Source organism: Pelodiscus sinensis, chromosome 16, assembly GCF_052426305.1.
Source record: "Pelodiscus sinensis isolate ZL-2025 chromosome 16, ASM5242630v1, whole genome shotgun sequence".
Lineage (NCBI taxonomy): Eukaryota > Metazoa > Chordata > Testudines > Trionychidae > Pelodiscus > Pelodiscus sinensis.
Genome location: NC_143067.1, coordinates 16,203,506 through 16,218,233, shown reverse-complemented (window position 1 = coordinate 16,218,233; position 14,728 = coordinate 16,203,506). Strand labels below are relative to the sequence as shown.

The 14,728-nt window shown below is 42.2% G+C and overlaps 1 protein-coding gene across 7 annotated transcripts in view; it reads left to right on the top strand.

The window, feature by feature from the left end:
* RAPGEF6 (Rap guanine nucleotide exchange factor 6) overlaps positions 1-13,149 on the top strand; it is a 244,075-nt gene extending 230,926 nt beyond the window's left edge. For 6 of the 7 annotated variants that reach the window (XM_075900358.2, XM_075900357.2, XM_089769490.1 and 3 more), the window contains 3 exons: positions 770-1,281; positions 4,540-4,851; positions 8,108-13,149. In XM_075900358.2, coding sequence (XP_075756473.1) covers positions 770-1,281; positions 4,540-4,851; positions 8,108-8,133 — 850 coding nt within the window. In that variant the 3' untranslated portion in view covers positions 8,134-13,149. The remainder of the gene's footprint in view (positions 1-769; positions 1,282-4,539; positions 4,852-8,107) is intronic. The other variant, XM_075900363.2, reaches the window with a different exon arrangement.
* The last annotated feature ends 1,579 nt before the right edge of the window (positions 13,150-14,728 follow it).

Below are 14,728 nucleotides of genomic sequence, written 5' to 3'. Positions count from 1 at the left end.
TTGTGTGCATGGCGCTCGGCAGGAAAGCTTCTCCCGCTGACATCGCTTCTGCCTCTCACAGAGGTTGCTCTGTTATGCCCATAGGAGAGCGCTCTCTCCTGTCAGCATACAGCATCTTCACCACGCATGCTACAACAGTACAGCTGTGCTGCTGCAACATTGTGCATGTAGACATCAGTTAAATTATTGTTTTGTTTCTTGTCTCGGTCAACTCCTAGCTGAAGTCTGGGTTGAGTTTGAGAAGATGGCAATACAAAACTGAGCAAGGAAACCAAGTTGCACATAATATTCATGAGAAACTATGTAGCCATTTTCCAACTTTAGCACACTCATAAGGGATCTACAACCTTGCAGTATTTGTTATTTTAAATAACTTATGTTGTAGTCATTGAGTACAAACTAATGTTTGTAACTAAATTCAGTTTCTATGTATGGATTTTTTTCTGCAGTTATGTGACTTAAAAAATCTGGTTTTGTTTATGGAAGATATATTTTTATTTTATTTTCATGAATTTTTATTGTATTTTATATTCCATTTAGTATTATATTATACATGACTGAAATGTAATCTCAAAAGTTTATGGTTAGAGCTATGGCTGTCTTTGAATAGCCATGTTATTGGGTTATGTTATGATACATTTTTGATCCTACTACATTCCAAACTATTTTAAAGCTGGATAATGGTGTTTCTGAGCATTTGGGGGCAAATGTTATTTTTCTACCAACCTGTGGGGGTTTTCTTTCTAATTTATTTTGTCCTCCTATTTAGTTGGTCACTCACTAGACCTGCGATAGTCAGAGGGATGGCTGTCACATCTTCCATGAGCAGTGAGGAGATCTCTCATGAGCACATCACAATAGAAGCTGCAGACAGTGGCCGGGGAAGCTGGACTTCATGCTCGAGTAGTTCTCATGATAACTTCCAGAATATCCAAAACCAGAAAAGTTGGGATCTCTTGAATTCTTACCGTCACACTCATCTAGATGGACCCATTGCTGAAGTGGAACCCACACACTGTCACCCTGAAGAGTCTTATTTGTATTCTGAAGCCTTTTCCAAAAATAACAGGCAGTCAAAAGCCAGCACAGAACACGATCAGTCTCGGCAAAGCTGGGCTTCCTCAAGTTCCCTGTCAGACACATATGAAACAAACTATGGGACAATTAAACGGAGAGAGCTGGAGCGCTCTGCAGCAGAGCAGACTGAAGTTTTGGACTCTAAGCCAGCCACTGATGCAAATTATAAAACTGTTACTTCAAGTACAGAAAAAGGCCTGATAGGTAAGCCAAGCCTATGGAAGCTTCTACATCTGTTTTGCCTTTTAGTATGTTGTTAAGAAATTACATCAGCAGATGTGGGGCAGGAGCCGGGTTGCATGTTAAATCCAGTTTTACATGTGGTTTTAATCAGAGTAGTACCCAGACAATGTGTTTTCAAACCAACATATTTTAAAAAACTAGGAAAATTACAAGAATAAAGAATAAATTCCTTATAATCTTATGGAAATGCAGGAGGCCCATGTTCTGGGAAGGGTCAGGCAGTTTCTGCATATGGTCTCAGAGTTCCTTTATTTTTTGAGACTCCTATATGGTCACCTTTTTTAATTCTCCCCTCCCCCCTCCTCCCCTTATGCTTCTGTCCCACACACCCCTTATGGCTGAAGATTTTCTTCTGGCAAGGAGGTTTGGACATGCTTTCCATGGACCAACACTGTTCCTTCTAGCAACCAGTAAGGGAGGAGATTGACAAGTGAGGCGAAGAGACTGAGCACACTGTGTCCATAACGCTTCCTGTCCCAGGGAGCCCAGAAGCTATGCAGATTCCCTGCATAGCATCACGTTGCACTGCCTGCTGTTAGATTGCTTAGCCAGCTGCTGTTTTCATACGACAGGAGAAAAGCACATTTTCTCCTCACATAAAATATGACTTCCAAAGACATATTTTATTAATGTGCACATGCTCTTCCATGTTGTTAGTGGGTAGGGTCGTGTCATATAGAGAATGGAGACCGTCTTTCTCTCTGGCTCTATGGAAAAAGTGAGCATGTGTAAGAAAGTTTTCGAAAACCCTTTCCAATCTACTTTTTATGCATTTCCTGCCAGCACATGCACATGCATCTACTCCAGCCTCGTAATACATCCTATCCAGTAGTGCACTCATCGTCAGCTCTGACATTCTGGCACACGAGCCACTCACTGCATTCTTGCCTATCTCTTACTCCTTTCTCTCTTGCTTCAAATTCTGTTTATGTACCACATCACACATTTTTTTCTCTGCATGCAGTCATGTTGCTGAACAATATATATTCATTGGCAGTAAGCATTCAGCTACATAGTTCAATAAAATGATCATTGCATGGTAGGGATGTAAAATCCCATTTAAAATGTTAACCCGTTAAACTGTATGTTTAACCAGTTAACTAGTGTGCTGCAAGTGGGGGGCTGCTTCACACTCACCAGGTGCCAGTTAACCAGTCACTGGTAAGCATCACCCAATAAGAGTGATGCTTTTCGGGTAACTGGTTACCCGTTTGCATTCCAATTGCATGCCATTCAAGGAAAAGGAACAATCAGTGGAACTTTGATCTTGGATCACAAATAGATGTTTAATTTTGCAAATCCTTCATCATCCACACTTCATCTTACATCGGGGGGCAGGAACAATTTTTATAGCGGGGGATGCTGAAAGCCATCGAACCAAACTAAAGCTTTGTATATAATGCAATCCACTTCAAGTCAAGGGGTGCAGCAGCACCCAGAGATACAGCACCTATATCATTCATCACACCAAAAGACATTGTAGCTTTAGTTCACCATTGGTTTACTCTGTCCCGGGGTGAGAAGATGGTTTCAGACATGAGATCTTAGAAAGAAGAGAAGATCTTGGTGAAAACAGAAGAGAATAAGGGAGTCTCTTAAGGCAAAGGATCGATTTAGTAGAACTCACGATTTCTCATGAAACAGCTTTTAAACCAGCAGCGTAAACACTTCCTTTTATACAAAGAACTCAAGCACTTTTAAAATGTTCAGTAGTAGCATTGTTTTTTATGCAGAATAGGAATAGGGGTATTGAAGTTTTTCTTATGTAATTTCTTAGTGCCTTGGGTTTCCAAGTGATTTATATTGCAAGAAGTTACAAGAATTATGGAGATGTAATGGTGTGAATGCCAATAGTGGTGGAACTTGATGCTCTGACAGTCAAAATTATTAGATACAAGCACCATTACTTTATTTATTTATTTATATTTATTTATTTATTTATAATAAATAAGTAAAGTAACAATAAAATATCGCCTTGAAATGTGTCTTATTCAGAGCGCTTTACAAATATCTGAGTAAAACATGCCAGATTATCTGATAGTTTGCACTGTTTCCCCTTAAATGAGGGGGATGTTCACACCTTGCTGTAGGGATATTCACTTTCCTTTTCACTTGTTTAATAGTCATCATTTACATGAGTGAGAGTGTTCGTTTGAAGCCAGAGAGCCCAACTCATTAATTGGTTGGTGGCATTTTTCTTGCAGTTCTTGAAGATAATTTGCTGCAGGAATTGTTTGCTGCATCTGAAACAACCTCTTTTCCCCTTGGGATTCATGACTTGATCCCTCATTTCCACACTTGGCTGTGAATAGCACGATCACTGATCTTTTTCAAGTCAAGTTTTAAAGCATGTTTGATGCTGATTTTGTGAGGAGCTATCTATCTTATGAGTGAGTAGACATACTTCACAAAAACTAAGGGTGACCCAATGAAATGAATAGGCAGCAGGTTTAAAACAAACAAAAGGAAGTACTACTTCACACAATGCACAGTCAGCCTGTGGAACTCGTCTCCATGGGATGTTTGTGAAGGCCACAAGTAGTATATGCAATTCGTTGCTTAGTGAGAACTTCATACAGAGTTTTTGATTTCTTCCCACAGCATAGCTGAGTGTAGAGTACATACTAGTGTCATACGACATAGCTAGTGAACTAGAGCTTTGTTCTAGTGCAGTCAGTTGTTTAAAGAACTCTTCGGTTCTTGACGAGGGTTGGGTGTCAGGAGGTCTATTTTCCATGCCTGATTCCACCACAAACTAATTGTGGCCCTGGACAAGTCAGATAACCTCTCTTGTATTTCATTTTCCCAGCATGAAGAATAGTTACCTCCCAGGATTACTGCAAAGATAATTCCATTAATATTTGTAGAGCGCTGTGAAATCCTGTGGTGGAAGTTGCTATAGAAGTACAAAGTATTATAACTACTATAATTTCATCTGCGTATTTCAATGCATTTAAAGAACATGAGACCATAGTTCTATTTAACTTTAATTGGCGTTTCACAATAGTTTTGCAATTACAGTACACTGACTTTTCAAAATAAGTATAAAATGTAAATTAAAAGCATAAAAATCTGCTGCTGTCGTTATAACCAGTGTTTCTGCATTTGCCTTTTATTATCAGTTTCTGTTTTGTCATTGTAACACTTCACAGTTTTTTTTAATATTTTGTTTCCTTTGTTATCTTCATTAACATTTCCATTGCTTATTTCTTGTACCAGTATACTGTGTCACCTCACCTAAGAAGGACGATAGGTATAGGGAGCCTCCGCCCACCCCTCCAGGATATATGGGGATTTCTTTAGCGGACATAAAGGAAGGATCACCCCATCACCCACACTTAAAGCCTCCAGACTATAGTGTGGCAGTGCAGAGGTCAAAGATGCTACCTAGTGACCTCTCTAGACTTTCATCAGCTTCTCTCAGTAGTGAACCAGTGGCCTGTATGTCATCGAAGATGCCTCAGTGGCATAAACGACAGCCGTCCCATCCTAAACTAGCAGATATGACTGACGCAGATAGTGAAGAGGATGGTATGTTAACTAACTTGATAGATGTTAAATGAACTGCTGTGTAAATCACATCTCAGTACTGTGCAAAGCATTCCTGCAAAATTATGTACTTGAGTTGTTCTTAGTAATTCTTTGAGATTAAAGAATATGTATTTGTTAAAATTAAGTGTGCTTTCTTATTCTAAAAAGCACACTGGGCAATCATGTTACCAAATGGATTCTTTATCAAAATGTATGAGAGCTACAAAAGTGTCATTAAGATGCCATAAAATTCCCTTTCAATTCTATACCCTTTGGGCAGTTCTGATGCCTTAAAAAGATACTGTCAGGTTAAAAATTTTATTAAAAAAATACCATTCTGGGTTTTTTATTCTTGAAGAATGTTTAAATCCTAATTCTGATTCACATCTTTGCATTTCTCTCAATCTGGACAATAGAAGCAAATAAGGTTCCTCCACTTTTGTGGGGTTTTTTTTTTTCAATTTTTAAGGATATTAAGTGGGTAATTTGTATCAACTGCATGATTAGTCGATAAGGGGAGGCAAGGCGGGGTCCAGGAGCTACCCCACTGCCACTCTGCAGTTTAAATGTAGTAAGGACTAGTTATGCTAGCAGTCCAATTCCTACTGCATTTAAACTGCAGAGCCACAGTGGGGATTGGTCCCAGACCCAGTGTGAGCCAGGACTGAGTATTCTCAGCTGGCATTGAGTCCAGAACTTCTGTGCCTCTGCCTTTTAAATGTAGTAAGAGCCAGGAAGCTCTTGCTACATTTAAAAGGCAAAGGTGCAGCGGTCCGGGACTTGGCATGAGCCAGGACAGAGCAGTCCCAGCTTGCGATAGGTCCTGGACCTACCCCTGGCTACACCTATGCCTCTCCTCCCCTTTCTCCCTACCCCCCGCAGAAACTGTGCTATGGGGACCTGCTTATAAGACGGCTCCCCCCTGCACCAGCTCCTGGTCCCTCTCCCCCCCACCCCCGCTGCCTCTGATACGGAGTTAGCGGGGGAGGGGAGGGGAGAAGCAAGTAGTTGAGTAGTGTCTCAACTGTCTGATAAGCCTAGGTTTATCATGTAGTCAACTACTCAACTAGTTGCTTACATCCCTATCAATTTCTGGATGTTTTACATTCCATTTATAATGTGAAACATTGCAAGAGAATGCTAAAAAGCATTTTTAGAACAAAAATAAATAATGGAAACTTTTCTATTGCTCTTTGGTTTTGTAAAAGTTTGTTTTTCCAAAGTCTGAAATTTGCACCAAATGAGCTGACAGTGTCTTTTTAAACTAAATTCTTCTGACCCTTGTTTGAAGCGAATGCCAGTACTGCCATAAACAGTTTGTGATGCTTTCAACAATATATATGTAAAGTATGTTTGAGAAAGCTGCTCTTGTATTTGTAAAAGGTAACTCCAAATTAATGTATCTTACCTGGTGTTATTCTTTCAGTCTCCTATTGTGTTATGCATTAGTGTTAATACTGCTCACCCCACCTGTAATGAACTGAAGCTTTTGAATTAGAATTTAGTATGGTATGCATGAAAAATAACATGCATTGAGAATCAAAGCCTTTGTGATTAAGGCAATTCTATGTATACATTGCATAATATTAGATCATTCTGTTGACTATATTACTCTTGTATATCATGATTCCAACTCATAGCTCTGAGATTAAAATAGAATGATACCCATTTTATTTCAAAAAATTATTTTGCTATGAAACTTGTTGCGCAGTTTTAGCTATATTTCCTTTTTAGTTTTAAAATACTCTGATACATTTATCGTTTTGGAAACTTGCTAATAACCCTCTACAACCCTATATTTTGAAGTCACTGGAAGTGTGGGATATTTTCCAGTGCATTCAAAGTAATATTTTGGGAATACAGGCAGTCCCCGAGTTACGCGGATGCGACTTATGTCGGATCCGCAGTTACGAACGGGGCACTTCCTCTCCCTGGTCTCGAGCAGACCAGGGAGAGGAAGCAAAGCGGCGGTGGAACGCGCGGCCAGCTGACAGCCCAGACGCGTCTGGGCTGTCAGCTGGCCGCGCGCTCCGCTCTGCTCCCCCCCCCCTCTGCAGACCAGGGGGAGGGGGAGCAGAGCGGAGCAGAGCAGAGCGGCGGAACGCGCAGCCAGCTGACAGCCCAGACGTGTCTGGGCTGTCAGCTGGCCGCGCGTTCTGCCGCTCTGCTCTGCTCCCCCTCCCCCTGGTCTGCAGACCAGGGGGAGGGGGAGCAGAGCGGAGCACGCGGCCAGCTGACAGCCCAGACGCGTCTGGGCTGTCAGCTGGCCGCGCGTTCCGCCGCTCTGCTGTGCTCCGCTCTGCTCCCCCTCCCCCTGATCTGCGGGGGGGGGGGAGGAGCGGAGCACGCGGCCAGCTGACAGACCTGGGGGACGGGGAGCAGAGCAAAGCCGCGGAGCCCGAGGGCAGCAGGATAGCCACGGCGCGTCTGGGCTGTCCCGCTGCCCGCGTGTTCCGCCGCTTTGCTCCCCGTCCCCCTGGTCTGCAGACCAGGGGGACGGGGAGCAAAGCAGAGCAAAGCCACGGAGCCCGAGGGCAGCAGGATAGCCACGGCGCGTCTGGGCTGTCCCGCTGCCCCCGTGCTCCGCGGCTTTGCTCCGGACGCCTGTGGTACAGCAGCTGGGGCGCTGCCGGTTGGTCCCGTAGCGCCGCTCTGGGTGCCACTGGACCAACCCAGCAGCACCCCAGCTGCTCTGCCCCAGGTGTCCCCTAGTCAGCAGCTGCTGAAAATGACCAGTGGCTGACTACAGGAAGCCCCTGCCCCGGGCTTCCTGGAATCAGCCGCTGATCAGTTTCAGCAGCAGCTGACTTGGGGATGCCTGGGGTTCTTAAGTTGAATCTGTATGTAAGTCAGAACTGGCGTCCAGATTCAGCCACTGTTGAAACTGATCAGTTTCAGCAGCGGCTGAATCTGGACGCCAGTTCCGACTTACATACAGATTCAACTTAAGAACAAACCTACAGTCCCTATCTTGTACGTAACCCGGGGACTGCCTGTATGCAATTTCATCTGGTTTCTTAAATCAAGTATCTTCATCAAATGGCTAAGAAATGTGTAGAATGGTAGAAGAACTTTTTGAATAAGGATATTTCATTCTTGTCATTTGGTTAGGTTCTGAAAGTATTATGTGCCATTACAGTCTCCACAGAATCACTAGAAGTAAATGGTGGGGCTTATACAACATATTGAATAATGTACTATATGATCATGGCAGATGTCTGCTGTAACAATTTACAATATTTTTCTTGTTTTACAGAAGATGAACAAGTATCAGCAGTCTGACCATTGGGTCATCTATGAAAACCACTTCAAAACACAGGGGACTTGGGAATATGAACATGTTAGCTAATGCTGACAATTTGCTGCTACTAACCTCAAACGTATTTGCCTCAGTCATGGACAAGATGAACCTGGCTGGATCATAAATCTCTCTGACTTACTTCTATCACAGTCAGCTACCACAGCCTAAGAAAACTATTTATGCCTGTGATATAAATACCAGTTTCCAAGGAGTACAGACTACCTGAATACTGGAATCAGTATGATGAAAAAGACCAAGCTTAGTACATTGGGACCACCAGTTCTCAAGAACTACTTGAAACTTGGAAGCATTCTTCTGTATAATACCTTATAATCCTTTGGTAGATTTCTGTAATAAATATTTTCCATATGACCATTATAATTCTAACATTAAGATTGTTATTTTACATACTTAAACAAAATTGAGGACACTGCTACAGTATCTGAAAAAGTAATTTATTTATTTGGAGTTTATGGAGGAGTTTTCTTTTATTTGTACTGGGAGTACTCTGGTTGGCTGGTGTGAACACTGACAAAAAAATGGATACTAAAGTAGATACATCTCTATATTTGTGCTATTGAAACTGGGGGCCTACACATGCAAAGTAACTCATTCAGAAATACTCGGGATTTGGGGTGTGTACTTAATGTAAATGGAATAAACAGTTTGGAAGTTAATGTGCATATAGCAATGAAACACTGCCATCTCTTGGTCCTGTTCTAGAAAAACCCGCAAAATATCTGTATTAGTCTTTGTCAGCTTGCTGAGAAAATAGCTGAAACTCATCCCACATTCTTCCAAGTTCAAGGTTTGAAACACGGAGGTTGTCATTCCTGTGAAATTATCTGTTACTTTCAAAACTTTCTAAGTAGGACTGTAAACAAATGTTGCACATTGTAAGCAATGGAAAGTCAAATTAGTGCTCTGTGGGTTCTGTGATCATCCTATTTTTTTTCTGCTTGTACCAGATTTCAAATGCTACAGGTACTGGCATTATTTAAAAGGAAAATTGTTACCACTTCCGTTATGGAATAGAAAGAAAGCTTATTAATTATCAAAGAAAGGGATTTTTTAATTTTCATATCAAATTGGCACTGGACCAGATAAATGGTGCCCCCACTGTTGGTTTTGATGTTCCAGCTGACAGTGTGAAATATATTAGGGGTTTAATTTCGGTTGCTGGACCTATGAATAAAATGTTTTTAAGTGAGTGGACCAAATATTGGAGTTGAGGAATATCAAGTATTAGGTGAGGACCAAGTGAATAATTTATCATTTTCACCTTTGGTTTTTACTAATAGCACTTTTTCTGCAGACTGGTCGCAAAGAGTAACTCGGAAAGAGCCTGTGCATATAGCATTTTAGCCATAGCCAATTTGTACATAATACAATAAACAAACACACATTTATATCAACACAAGTCATTGTGGAGTGGTAATTGGGAAACTGAACATTTGAGATATATTACATACTGATAGTGTGATAGAGTGTATAACCAATTCTGAAAACCTACAGCATTCATCCGATGATGTAGATTAGCATGTTTCAAGTATTAGATTGAAATCCTGGCCCAGTTGAAGTCAGTGGAGGTTTTCAATTGCATGGAGCCAGGATTTACCTCTAATGTTCTTTTTGTACAATTAGGGTAAGCTAAGTTACTTGCTTTAATTTTACTTAGCCAACCAGAGTACACGGGGTAAAACTGGAAATACCTGCATTTTCTTTCATGTTCTAGCACAGGATGACCCAATCCAATGTTATAATTCCAGATGAATGTGTGGATCTGTGTTTTAACATTTTAATTGTAAATTGTAATGGGCATGTTTACAGACTAACTTAGATAGATGTTTGCCATTTTACAGGTGCCTCGGAGAACTAACGTGTTACATTGTGAAGAGCTTTAACATTTTTTTCCTGTTGTAAGGCAAATGCAGCATTTTCTGGAAATACACAAGTACCAAAAACAACCCAAAGCCTTTGATGTGCATCACCCATATCTACTTGGGGCTGATGTTGACAAACATAAGAATGTGTTTGATCAAACCTCTGCTTGTGTTCCTATGTGTGTCAGATGTAGTAATTAATATTCTGTGGCTGGAATGTACCATGTATTGATCCTTGTATCTTGAAGTCCTAAGCCAATCAAGGGCAGTAATGTGGGGAGAGGCTGCTTAATTCATAGTTAGTTAGTTGATTTATATGCTAGATATTTGGTATAAACATCTGAGGAGTAAATAGCTGAAACATAATTTTGAAAAGAGATTAGCAGTCTCTTAAAGGATGCTTTCTTTTCCAGGGCCTTAATGTTTACAGTGAACTTGAATAGGCCTTAATGAATCAAGATTAATATAAGTGTCAAAGTGGCCTAGAGCAAAATGATTTCTATTAGCCTATATAATGTTCACTTAATCCTTAAAATGATGTCTTGCAGGATAGAAATTTCAAATTCTAGAAATCCCACAGTAAACTGTACTCATTTGTTAGCTTCTCAGTCATGTGCACAATGGGCTTACCATTTAATCAGAAAATCATGTGTTTTATGCCGGATAAATTAAGTCTTAAGGTTTCAGTGATCTCGGATATTGATTTGTAGTTTACTTCAGCCTGCTGAACAAACTCAAAGGATTAAGTCTTTGTTCTTGAGGTGACCTTCTTTCTATCAAAGGGCCTCATACTGCTTCCGCTGATGTCAGTGGGAAACCTCTCAATGACTCCCACGGGAGCTGTTTTGGGGTCCTCGCTTGGTATCCATTAAGCCAGCCATGTGATATCAATTACCCATTTAAACTTGGTGTTTGCACATCAACAGTATCAGTCTGTTCGGCAGTACTTTTCAGGATGTTGTTTTTAGAGTGAAAGTCTTGCTAATCATATTTTCCTAATAGACAGTAAAATTAGTGTAAATAAATCATGCATAAACTATTGATAAACGAGCGACTTTTTCTGCTTCTTCTGACTTGGACAGTGTGGCTTGCCTCCAGTGTTCCCTCTAAGATTTTCCAACTATAAGTGGAGTGATTTTTGGCTTGTGCACCAATATTAAGGTCATGTGCACTGGTTTGAATGTGCGTGGCACCCAATTTACTAACACACACGCATTCCCAGATGACAGAGCAGAAACCTCTTTCGTCCCCCTCCATACAGCATGTCCTGTTCCCAGCTGCAGGAGCAGACACCCCACCACCACCATGCGGCCGGTCCCTTTCCCGGCCCTAGCCACCAGAACCAGCCCCCTTCCCCCGCCCCCCCCCCCCCCCCGGCCACGTGTCATCCCCAGACATCAGAACAGGCCTCTCCCCCACCACACAGCTGCAGCAAGTCCTGGTCCAGCAGCACCCTCACCACGCCATCTTAGATGGAACCACCCATTGGAGCAGCCACCTGCGATGGCTCTCCAAAGGAAGCGGGCAGGGGGAGAATTTCTTGTGCGTGGCCGTGCAGGTGCACACCTTAGCAGGAACTTTGCTTACCTCTGCTTGTCCTTGTGACTTGCTTTGTTTTTTAATTCCACTGATCACATTGATCAGGAACAATAGCCAAATGTCATGTGTCTTGTATGAATTTGAAGAGACTTTATCCCTTTTTTCAGCATTGAAAATTGTGAATTAAGACTTTGTTTAATTTGGGTTTTACATCATTTATGTAAGTGGTATCTTATGAAACCAAAAAATATGATTTGACTTACTTGTACGGCACTCTGTCCCTTTTGATTGCCGTCTCTTACGCAGCCCCAATTTCTGCCAAGCAAATAATGTCCCCACTAATATTCTTCTTCCATGTACATTTTGTTGCCTGCTCTTTCATTAATAATTTGCTCATAAGTGATGAGTGAAGGATTTGATTAAAAACATTTTGGCTTTTTTGCCTGCATTGTGATATTTCATTGTGCTATTAAATCTTCCAAATCCTTCAGAAAGAAGCATTGTTGTACCATTAACTTAACTAGCTTCCTCATAGAGGCATAGTAGAAGAAATTAGAGAACTGAGCTTCTGATATATTAGTTAGCATGTCCCAAAAGTAGAGGGAAATTCCTTCAGATATTTGCAATGTGCTTCTTTTAAGTATTGGATAAGAAGAATTGACTGATAGGCGGTCATTACCAGAGTAGGAATAGTAGGAGTTTTATTGCTCATGTGCTTAATCCGAACTCACTGAGTAGTCTTTGGGGCCAGTAAGGCTTCTTATGAGGGAGATGATTGCAGGGCGCTGGTCATGGCCTCCTTCCAATTCTTGCAGGTTGGGATTGTGTGATGTGCCAAGTGTCATCCTTGCCCATTGAAGTCAATGGGAGATGGAGGTTGGCCAGCACTTCTAAGGATTGAGTCTATAAGAAACAGCCATTGCAGAAAGAATCTGCTTTCTCTCAATAATTCTCCTTGCAAAAGATAAATCTGAAAAGTCTTTCTTCATTCTTTCTCTCTCAGAAACATTGTTGTCTTGGTTGCAGACAACAATGCAAATGCATCATGTTAAGCTTTTGTATAAATGTTAGAATTAGTTTTTTTGAAAAAAGATGTACTTCTGCCTTCAGAAAACCAGATTAGAAAAAAGGGATACTCTCTCTTTAACAAGCTTTAAACATTATATTTTAAAACAGGGAGGAAAAACTCATCTTGAATTCCCAGTTCCGCTTAAGCTTATGTTGTGCTTTTTGTTTTATCTTTATTTTTATATACCTGGAATGCAGTTTATCTTGGTATTAATAACATTCTAAATATGTGAGCATATTGGCGAAAACTGCACAGATGTAATGATATTCCAATAGCAATTGTTCTGCACAAGTCAGTGATTGTAAAGTATTCCGTAACAAGCAATGTGTCTCCTATTTTTTGATACCTCTTACACTTATGTCTTTTAGAAAGACAGTGCCTCTGTATGCTTTTGTATTTTTACTGAGTGATTGTAAATATTTGTTATATTTTTGGTTAAGAGAATGTTTAAAAGTACTGTTTATTATCCAATCTGTTGGAATTAATAAACAAGCTATGTACGTTAATTGTTTGTAAGTGGACCTTCTTTGATAATAAGTGTGTGCAACCTAGCAGAGGATTGCACTGAGACAGGTTTAGTTCTAGGGATTCCCAAGATGTGCAGTCAGAAGTGGCGTTCTGTAGTCTCTGGTGCCATCTTCCGCCCTGGTGAGGAACAGCAATTCATAAGTGTTTTAAATAGGGTGGAAAATATAAATAGGACAGAGCCAAGGGTAGCCTGGTCAGGATGGAATGAGGAACTTGGCATTTTAGGGGTTAGATTTTCTTTACAAAATGCTTAAGCTTGGGTCTGCAGGCAGAGTGATTGAGACTGAAACACATAGCTAGATGCTGTTCTGCTGCATGACTTCTCCCCTACTCCACATACGGGCAGGCCTCTTCCTTATGGCATTGGGAGGTAGTAAAATGTTGCTGCTGGGGGCTGTAGGATAGGGCCTGCTTCTCATGTTTAGCTTTCCAAAGTTTTGTCTCTGATTCTGGCACGTTAGCTTAGGTTCAGTTTTTCTCACTAAGGGCTTGTCTGTGTTTATGGGGAAGGTTCTCCACTGTCGAATCATTAATCCAAACACCTTTGCACCACCCCTTCCCCAAGGCCCTGTCTGACTCATTCTATACCCCTCCCTTCATTGCTCACTTCCCTCCACACACCCTCACTTTCACAGGCTGGGAATCACAGCTAGGACAGAGGATTGAGGTGCAGGAGCTTCGGGGGTGTGGGATTTTTGTGATTGGGTGTAGGAGGTGGCTCAGGGTTGGGCATAGGAGGGGTTGCAGGAAATGGGCTCTGGGGAAGGGTTCAGGCCTGGGGCAGGAGCTTGGGGTGTGGGAGAGGATTCAGGGTGCAGGCTCTGGCCAGGCGGCACTTACCTCAGACCTTCCTGGGTGGCAGCACAGTGGGGTTGAGGCCTGGGGCAGGAGCTGCCCTGGCCCCACGCTGCTCCCAGAAACAGCTAGCATGTCCCTCCAGCCTCTGGAGGAGGCACATGTCTATGTGTTGCCCTTCCCTTCAAGCACAGCTCCCAACCACAAAGAAGGTATGTTTGCTGGGAGGAACTTTCCTTCTGTAGGGGGCTGCATAGCTGCGAAGGCTGTATCCCTTCCTCTTGGCCTGCAGAGAAATGCTCCTGGCTTTGTCCTGCTATTCTGTGAAGCCCTGTCTCAGACCTCATCAGAGCAGGAACTGTGCTCCCAGACTCGCATTCTGCCAGGGAAAGGGCTCTGTCTCTCCCAAGGAGGAAGAGTTTCCTCCACCTCTTCCTCCAGAGTCTGATGCCCATGCTAAAGGGAGCACTCCAGGCAGGCTGTGCCCACAACAGAAGTACGTAAGGACCCCATTTCCTGTGTACCTGCGCTAGCACAGGATTACAGCAGGGCAAGGGAGAAATGCCCTGCCGTGGACACAATACCACCTTAGTGTAGGCCCAAGTGGGAGTTCTTAAATGGGCACCCGACAATTTTCCTTCCATGGTCCCCAAACCTCCTACTGTACATTTCCCAGGTATTTGCCTCCCTTCAGTCCTGAGGTACAGGAGGGCAGTGGCTCCTAGGAAGCTTAATACCTCAGGAGGGAGAGATGTTCCTTCA